The sequence below is a fragment of the Mustela nivalis genome (genome assembly GCF_964662115.1).
Source record: "Mustela nivalis genome assembly, chromosome: 14".
Taxonomy (NCBI): domain Eukaryota; kingdom Metazoa; phylum Chordata; class Mammalia; order Carnivora; family Mustelidae; genus Mustela; species Mustela nivalis.
Window position 1 is genome coordinate 15,159,284 of NC_139033.1, and position 9,742 is coordinate 15,169,025.

Consider the following 9,742-nt stretch of genomic DNA (forward strand, 5'->3'; position numbering starts at 1 on the left):
ACCCCAGTGGGTCGCGATGATCTTGCCGTCCCCCAGGGGCCGGCTTCTCCTGCTCACACCTTGACCCAGGTGACTGTCCCGCACACCTGGGGGAGGAGAGGGACGGGGGTGTCAAGGGTCATTCCCGGGGGGGAGGTGCCCAGGCCTGTGTGGGGCCGGAGGAGTAGAAACTGGTCCCAGCTAGCTCTTCCCACCTGGGACCCCCTGGCCTCCGCAGTGGGGACAGTTTCAAACCACAGACTTCCAGAACACCGGACGGGAGGCTGCCGCTGCCTGCGTGGGGTGGCGTGTCCCGCAGGGGTGGCGCTGCCTCCTGGGCTTCGAGCAGGTGGCAGCGTGCGGGCGCACACCGGGGACAGTGGGGAGAGAAACCATGTCGCGGGTTCCGTGGGGTCCCACGCAGTCTGGAAGACCGGTGTGCCAAGCCCCTCAGCACCCCCGCGTTCAACCCGGTTTGTTTGCGCCCCAGGCCCACCCGGGAGAGCGAGGACGAGGAGGACGACGAGAAGAGAGGCAAGGGGTGCTCCCTGCAGTACCAGCACGCCACCGTGCGCGTCCTCACCCAGTTCGTGGCCGAGGCGCCCGACGTGGGCCAGCTGAGCTACATGCTGGGCCCCGACTGGCAGCTGGACATCACCGACCTCGTGGCCGAGTTCATGAAGGTGGAGGAGCCCAGGATCGCGCAGCTCCAGGGCGGCAGGACCCTGGTGGGCCGGGAGCCGGGCATAACCACCGTGCAGGTACGCGGTGATGCCCCGCCCCGGCCGGCCCCGACGAGGGGGTGGGTGTGTGGACGTGAGCGCGGGTGTGTGCATGCCAGAGACTCAAAGGCAGCGCAGAGAATTCATCAATATCAATAATCTAATGTAAATCAATGTTTGCATAGGGGGGAGGGTTGGGGAAAAATAGGACCTAACTTCTTTCATCAGTGAAAGCGAAATTAAATGCTCGGCAGAACCGACCTCTCCCCTCGTGATAACGGACTCCTCACATATCACTGATAGAAGTTGGTCCAGCCTGGGGGGGCTGGTTTTATTTTCCCAACCCTGAGGGTTAACCGCTTACCTATATATTACACTTCGGACAGTGGACAGAAAATTTTTTTAAATAGCCTATATTTGTACTAAAAATAACTTTTAAATCCACAGATACATGCTCTGTATTTTATTAGAATAATGGTAAAGCAATTTCTCTGATCAGTTGTAATGGAATAATTATGCAGAAAGACCGCAGCATGTTTTTTAGTAAAAAAAATTTAAGGCGTTGCCCCTGATGGTTAACAAAGCCCTATTTTAGGTGGTGCCAAAGCTGATGTTGATGGCGCTGGACTAAACATGCCCTATTTTGCATGACTTCTTTATTCCGTGGAGCACATTATCACAAACTGAGCAGCGGAAATCAGAATCGATTTATTGACTCGGGTTAGGTCAGGAGTCGACGTGAGCGGGCCTGGCTTCCGCACTGGGGACATCACAAGACTGAGACAAAGGTGGCGGCCAGGCAGGGCTCACGTGGGGGGACTCAGGGAGAGGGTCCCTCCCCAGCCCGTTCAGGCTGCTGGCCACACGCACTTCCTCATGGGCCTGGGACTGGGGGGTCTTCCTCATGGATTGTCCGCTAGGTTCAGTCACTGCTCTGAGAAGACACCTGTGTCACTTCTCATGTAACTGCTGGGTCAAGTCCCTCTCCACGTGGAATCTCTGTGACTTTCCCTTCCGCCACCAGCCGGGGAAAGCTCTGCTTGTCTGGGCTTCACGGGACACCAATGGATCCACTCAGGGAATCCAGGATAAGCTCTGTGATAAGGCAGACCTGCTGTGTGAACGTAACATCATCACAAGAGCGATTTCTCATCATCACGTTCCCAGGCTTGACAGATTAGTGAGGACATCTTGGGGGGTGGGTAGTTCTAGAAATTCTGCCAACTAGATGTTCCTCTCCGTTGGTTACTCCCCCTAGTTGCAAAAAATAGATGTTAAATTAGAAGCAGTGGCTTCTTAGGACCTTAAAAACCCCTCTCCCACTTTGTTTACATGGTCTCCAGCGGTGACACAGCGGCCCACACCGCGATCACTGTTGTCTGTGGGGTATGGCTCGCTGCCCCCTGGAAGGATGGTGGCAGAGCCCTGTGCCCTGTGGGCGCTTTCCCACAATTTTGCCATTTCCACCTCTAACTGTTAGTGTCTGGGAAACTTCGTCGCTGCCTGAGCGCCTGGGGCCAAGGCGGGCAGTCTAGGTATTGCCTCGCAGTTAAATTGCGGTCTTCTTGGGAAATACATTGGTATTCTCGTGGCCTGAACCAGGGGAAAGGCAACGGACCAGCACGTGTCATACTCCTCCCGTTGGCAAGCGCGTCAGTGACCTGCAGCGCACTGCGGGCCCACGCGGTCCCCACAGGCGCGCTCCTCCAGCAGAGAGCTAAGGGAACGCGCTGGTGGAAACATCAGGCGGTCCTGACCCTTGTGTGCGGCAGACCCTGGAGCTTTCTCGCTTCCTTCGAAGGTGCTCTCGCCGCTGTCCGACTCCATCCTGGCGGAGAAGACGGTGATCGTGCTGGATGACCGCGTCACCATCGCAGACCTGGGCGTGCAGCTGGTGGCCGGCTTGTCCCTTGCCCTGCAGCCTCACAGAGCGGACAAGAGAGCCATCGTCTCGGCGGTGTCGGCCCAGGACGTTCTCCAGACTCCGCAGCAGGTGGGATTCCAGAGTCCTTGAGTCCGGGTCATTTGAGATCACCTCCCTCTCACGTCTGCGGAGGAGATCAGTAGAGCACTCGTAGCTAGGACGGGAGGCCCTTGAAACTTCTTTCTGTTTCTGGTCGGGGTCAACCCTGTCTCTTTTTGAGAAAAATACCAGGGACTTAGATACATGTGGCTCGTTTTTACTTTTATCCACCGACCACAGGTCCATGTCCCGTATGCTTTACCGCAGCCTTATCTGTGCTCGGCACACCCTGCTAGACCATGACCAAAGGATCCCATATTGTCATTCTGCCGAAGCAGGTGGTTTTCCATTTCAGCTGCTCAAACAAGCATGGCTAATGGGCAGCCAATCGCTACTGTTTACAATCATTGCCATCTCTAAAGCTCTCCTCTGTCTTTGACCTCGTGACAAGGTTCATCAAGGCACCTGGGCACGGTGCCTTTCTGGTGAGCTCTTCTCCTAAGGCATCGTGTCCCAGGCGTGTTTCATTTCCTCGGCACTGGCTTCCTAATAAAGGGTATTCAAAATGATATTATCTGGAGCAGTAGCCTTGATGAACCTGATCTTGATTCAGATCAATGGCCTGATCTTTCAAAGTGTTTTTTAGAAAGGTCAGAGTCAACTTCTGTTGTCTGGCATGCAATAAATTAATATGCACTTTAATGCATTCCTTAAAGTGTATCATCATTTGCTTCTCACGTCAGTGGGGCAGTCGTGCATTCTGGATGTCAGTTCAAGACATGCCAAGAACCAGTCAAGATCATAAGACATAGAAGTTTACTTTCCTCAGTCTCTATATTTAAATAATTTTCTCTAGGAAATTGTATTTGTTTGCAATTTGAAGGAAACTGATCATAACATAATGCTTTGGTTTCATTTTTCTTAGGAAGCAATAGTCAGTTCTTGGATTTTGTTCAGTGATGGTTCGGTGACACCCTTAGACATTTATGACCCCAAGGATTTTTCAGTTACTGTGTCATCATTGGATGAAATGGTGGTGTCTGTCCAGGCAAATCTTCAGTCCAGATGGCCGGTGGTGGTCGCACAGGGTGAAGGGCAAGGGCCCTTGATTAAACTAGAAATGATGATTAGTGAGCCCTGTCAGAAGACCAAGAGGAAGAGCGTTCTTGCCGTGGGTAAAGGAAATGTCAAGGTCAGATTTCAACCAAATATTGATGAGCACCAAGGAGGTACCAACGACATTGAGGGCATCAGTCGGGAATACAAAGACCACCTCAGTAATTCCATAGACCGTGAAGGGAACCAGGAGAGAGCAGGTCAGGAGTGGTTCCAACATGGCGCCTCTGTTGGCCACGAGGAACGTGGCAACAAAAGCACAACCCCATGGTCTCCCCAGGAAGGAAAGGATAAGAAGTCGCTCAAGAGTGGCGGCGCAGATGCCTTCACAAGCTTCCCCACTCAAGGGAAATTACCGGAACCCAATAATCCCAGTGACCTGACAGTGACCTCAAGGGGGTTGACTGACTTGGAGATCGGCATGTACGCTCTGCTCTGTGTCTTCTGCCTGGCCATTTTGGTCTTCTTGATCAACTGTGTGGCATTTGCTTGGAAATACAGACACAAAAGATTCGCCGTGAGCGAGCAAGGCAACATCCCCCATTCCCATGACTGGGTCTGGCTTGGGAACGAGGTGGAACTTCTGGAGAACCCCGTGGACATCACCCTCCCGTCGGAGGAGTGCACGACCATGATAGACAGGGGGCTGCAGTTCGAGGAGAGGAACTTCCTTCTCAACGGCGGTTCCCAGAAGACCTTCCACAGCCAACTGCTCAGGCCCTCTGACTATGTCTATGAGAAGGACCTGAAAAGTGAGCCTCTGAATCCATCGGGCCCAAAGCGGAAGCGAGTCAAGTTTACGTCCTACACCACCATCCTCCCGGAGGATGGCGGCCCGTACACCAACTCCATCCTGTTTGACAGTGAGGACAACATCAAGTGGGTGTGTCAGGACACGGGGCTGGGGGGCCCCCGGGACCTCAGAGACTACATGGAAAGGCTGCAGGACCCCATGTGAGCTCCTTTCTTACGTTCGTATTCACCTCTATGCCTTCTGTTTTTGGAACGGTGGAGCAGCGAGTTTGTTCAGCAATAGGGGGTGATTTAACAAAGCTTCGTTTGGGGCGGTCTGGGGGGAGGGGATCCCTTTCTGAGCAGGTGTCAGAGGCCCGGAGAGTAACAGCAGCCGGGTTGTAAGCCGGGAAATGTCTCGAAAGCAGCCACCTGTAGCTCCTGCAGAAATTCTGAGGTGACAGTCGTATCTGCTACCTGCTCCTAGCTCAGTTGAAACACACTAAACCTGGCCCCACAGACATTGTTAGTCATCTCGCGACAAACGGCCGCGTGGGATTCGAAAAGGCTCGGGTGTTGATTTTTCTACTCCTAGAACTTTTAAAGCACAGTGGACACTCCTCGCCCTTGGCCTGAGACTGGACGTTCGTGAAAGATGCTGAATGTAGCCGTTCTTATTTGTAACAAGGCTGCTCATTATTTTTATACACATTTGCACCTGCACCTGGTTCCTTTGGCCTCTGGAATTCTTTTTGAAACACGAAGAAAAGCAATCATGGTCTCCTCTCTCGGAGACGTTTGATTTTCACATGAGTTTTAGTCGCCGACGTTCGCCGCATCTGGGTCGAACGTCAGGTGCTCTCCGTTGCCCACTTCCCTTACTGAAGGGGCGATGTCTGAGAAGCTTATCCTCACGCTCTTCTCCCTTCTCTTCATTGTGGAAAGTCCTCGTATATCGGACTGGGACACGGGATTTTACATAAAATATTAATATAGTGCGAGGGAGGGCCATCTTTACAGTTTTCTATACGACGCTTACAAACTTGGGTGACCACTTGTCAACCGCATTTGTTTTTATCTTCTGCTTGTGGGACATTCGTGGGGGACTCCTGGAGCGTATTTCTGAGGGCAGAAAGACCCTGAGAGGCGTATTTATACTGGTGCTTTCCGGTCAACACAATTTGTTATCCAAGCTGAAATCAAAATTTTAAATTACTATGACACAGAAAGGAAATGGTGTAGGAATCTATGTTCAGGTTACACTTCTGTTTTACCAGAGCAAAAAAAAAAAAAAAAAAAAAAAAAGAAAGAAAGAAAACGAAAGTTAAGTAGAATGATGTTTCAACTTAGCAATATGTAAGAATCCATCCATATAATGACCCCCCCCCCCCGAAAAATAATCAGTTATGGCGCCGGCAGGGCTCAAGCCTACGCAGGGTAGGCACTGGTGGAGAAAGGAATGGGTTGGCTTCCAAGTTTCATAAATTAAATGACTGTTGGAGAGTTTCAGAAGCAGGTAGGCAGAAACACCCTAGCTGTTGGAAAGTCAGAGTGACAACAGGAAAAAAAAAAAAACAAAAGTGTGACCCCCTGCATAATTCACAAATTTAAAAAAATGTCTTTCAAAAAAGAGCAGGACGGGTGCCAAGCCGAGCAAGACTTTCAGATCAGCAGAGCAGAGCAACATTGTACGGCGGGGCATAGCTGGGGAGACGGGCGCTGGGGCTGGCCCACCTCTTCCGGGCTTTCCGGGGCCATCTGCGTGGCTGGGGCCTGGACCTGTAAAGCCAGAGTTGTGAAGACCCGCCAGAGGGGCAAGGAAGCGGCTGGTTGACTCCACATGGTGGCGGAGGAGTGAGCCGTCGGAACAAGAAGCTCTGGGGTGTCGCGGAGCTCTCGGTGCACCCTGGAGCACGCCGACCCTGCCTCCTCGCGCACCATGCGGCAGCCACAGCGTCCTGCCTGTGTCCCTTGCCCACAGGACAGGGCGGAGATCAGCAGCGCTGTGGGTCTGATCTCTAGAGGCCCGCGTCCAGCCGATCTTGTGTTTCCGCTGGGAACTAAGGGCTGAAGCCGGTGAAGTTTCCAGAATCTTCTGACCCGATGGAAGCAAGAAGCCAGGAGACCCAGGCGTTGGCTTCCGAGCGAGTTTACAGAGAAAAGGCGGAAGCCCCCGGAGGAGGCGGCCGCCGCTCACCGAGGACTGGGTACGGAGGGAGCTCGCCCCCCGCTCCCGGAGGGCACCAGGGGGTTCTCATGCTAAGGCCACGTAGCTCTCCAGACTAGGCCCGCTCACTGTGCCGCCTTCTCCATGTTCTCTCCCTGTGGCTCGTCAGCATTCCGAAGTAACGGGAGCTCCGTGTCTGAAGCGGAGGGAGCTCAGCGGATAGAGGGGGTGAGTCTCACGCACGCACACGCGTGTGTGCCCCCACGCATGTCGGCAGGCTGCCCCCGCTGCTGCAGTGAGGCCCTGGGTGGCCGAGGGCGGGGGATCTGGGAAGGGACAAGGGGGCGTTACTGAGAAGCTTGTGCATCAGAGCCTTTCCTGGGGTCGGAGCACTTGCTGCAGACAGAGCACAGACCTGGCGGCCTCAGACGCGGGAACGTGCCAGCGCGTTCTCGGCGCCGCGAAACTGACTGCTGCCCTGAAGATGCCTCCCGAGGGTGAGCAGGAGTCCCCCCGGCGTGATCCGGGCTCTGTAGCCTCTGCCGGCTGCTGTTCTATCTCACTTCACCTTGAGAGTCACGTGGAAGGTCCTGGGCGGGGGCAGGGGTCCCTTTTACCCACGGCACACACTCACTTGGATGCACACACGTGTGCACATGTGTGAACAGAGAATACAGTATTTAGTAGAATGGCACTGCAGGCTGCTCCCGGACTTGCTGTGGCCACTATCCCAGCTCCCCAGGATTTCGGTGAGGTTCTTTCTGTCCTAAATGTTTTCTGCTCACCCGCTCACCAAGTCAAGGAAGATTGCTTATTTTCCAACCAGATCACTTAAAATGAATAGGAGCTACGCCCTTCAATATCTAAACCAGAACGGGGAAAAGATGTCACTTAGGAAACCTTGAAATCCGTTCCCTGGGGGCCTGCACGTGCCTGGAGTTTCCAGGTTTCTCACAGCAGGAATAGCCTATTGATCAGTGTGATTAGTCACCTTAGAACCACAGGGATCAATCCCCTTCCCCTCCCCCTGCCCCCCAGGCCAGTGCCAGCCAGCCCCCTCGGGGGCCGCAGGCTAGAAGCTGTGCGGGTCCCATGGATGGGACTCAGACGCCCATGAGGACCAGGCCACCTAGAAGTGGGGGGTGTGAGACCAGTGTTCCCAGCTGCCAGATGTACCCCCTCCCAGGCCACGCCCTGGGATCCAGGAGCAGCTGCCACACGACGGAAGTGAAGCTTAAATGCACCGTGTCACCTCGGCGGGGAAGCCAGAAGAGCCTGCCAGTGTCCCAGAGGAGCGCCCCCGGCAAGCTTCTGGCTGACGGTGTGCACCGACAGAGGACTGACTGACCCCCCAGCTCTTCTGTGTCGCGCCCTGGCCAGGGTCAGCTCCCAGACTTCAACTCCAGGCAGAGGGTGTGCGTGTGTACACGTTAGCGCAGGGAGAACACAGATTACTTCTTGTCCCGTTTGCCCCATCCGTAGACGAGCACTTTGTACATTGTTCATTTCTAAGTTTTAGGAAGTCGGCCTCTGTGTATTTTGACCCTTTTCACCCTTTCTTCAGCAATTTGGAAAGGCATCCTCCCAAGAGGGGTGCTGGGCCTGGTCGAGGCTCTGTGTCAGAGAACCAACCAACCCACCGTCAACGACCACACAGAGCGCTTGCACCTGCTTCCTACGCGTCTCTGGGACCATTGTCTTTTCTCGAATCATCTCAAAAACGGCTTCAACTCTCCATCCTCGTCTCTGTAAGTGACACGATAGTTGATAGACCCAGCAACCCTCTCCTCCATCGAAATTCTAGACGTGTGATGTACCGCGTATCCCCTGTGATGTGGAGGGACAGGCCGGGTGGTGGAGGTTACGGGAGGACACGGCTGGCAGATATTTTTGTATGTGAGATACGCAATCCGACTCACCGAGAAGTGTGCTGGAATAGATACATTTTACAGCAGAAGCATGCAACACTGTAGCTTTTAAATGTACAGCCTTCCCACTCTGAAATATCTGAACCCGTGGTAGGGGAAACACCGGGTAGGAACGCAGCCTGGACAGGGCTCGGCTCGTTGGCGGTATCACTGATGGAATCTGCCAGAATATTTTGATCTTACTCTTCATTACTTTCGGATTTTTTTTTCCTCTTTTTTCCCCCCCTGGAAATACTTCAGAAATAAAGTGACTACATTTCCCAGCATAAAGTATATTCTAACCACAGGGTAACTCATCATTTTTAACATGAAAATAAACATTTAAACCTTCTTCCGTGGTTTCTTTATTTTACGCACACAGCCCCTTTTCAACTTTAGCTCCTGTATGATTTCGCTATATTGGTATCTATTTTTTTTTTCTTCTTAGCCAGAGATTTTTTAATACCTCTGATAGAGCAATAAATGGAAACCAAAAGACAATGTTTCTTGAAAGTTACCAACAACTTTCACCTTGGAAAGCTTCTTATTTGCTTTCCCAGCCGGGGGACACTTATCCCAGGATGTCTCAGAAGGAGGGCTTGTGGCACCCACGTCCCTGGCCAGGGTCACACCGTCTTGGACTCAGCGCTCACATGCAGGATGCTGGCCCCCAGCCTCGGTCTCCCTTCTGGTCTTTCTTTGTGAATGACTCATTCGTGTATGTATTCAGGGCAGGGGTGTGGGTGCTGAGGTCCAGGACAGGCAGAGCTATGGAGACATAAGAAAAACCCAGGAACTGCTCAGCCCACACAGTTCCTCCATTGGCGCATGTGTCCTTCTCGACACCGCCAGCATTACCTTTGGCGTCTTGGCAAATGCTGCCCCTTGCTCTCAGGATGAGGCACTTACTTGTTCCGTCACAATATGTTCCCCTTCTACATGGGCTCTGAAGACCTCGTTTGGGGCAGTGGGTGGAAACCTGGGGGCTTGGCTTGTGAAATCAGATCCACAGAGTAACAGGCTACAGATGAGCCCCCATGCTCTCCCGGGGGCGGAGGATTTCCCACTGGCCACCTCTTCTTCCTCCTCCTCCTCCTCCTTGGAACACAGGAGGACAGAGCCATGCCCCCCGCAGGCTCTCCCCTGGCCCGAGGGT

At 53.4% G+C, this 9,742-nt stretch overlaps 1 protein-coding gene across 2 annotated transcripts in view; it reads left to right on the plus strand.

Annotated features, from left to right (window-relative positions):
• The window catches only part of TMEM132B (transmembrane protein 132B), a 353,798-nt gene extending 344,860 nt beyond the window's left edge, over positions 1-8,938 (plus strand). Inside the window, exons 7-10 of one of the 2 annotated variants that reach the window (XR_014302643.1) lie at positions 470-740; positions 2,503-2,694; positions 3,590-6,907; positions 8,244-8,938. Coding sequence is in view for 1 of the 2 variants with exons in the window: in XM_082698602.1 (XP_082554728.1) it covers positions 470-740; positions 2,503-2,694; positions 3,590-4,738 (1,612 nt within the window). In the remaining variant the exon portion in view is untranslated. Of the gene's footprint in view, positions 1-469; positions 741-2,502; positions 2,695-3,589 lie in introns of both variants that reach the window. The other variant, XM_082698602.1, reaches the window with a different exon arrangement.
• Positions 8,939-9,742: the final 804 nt, after the last annotated feature.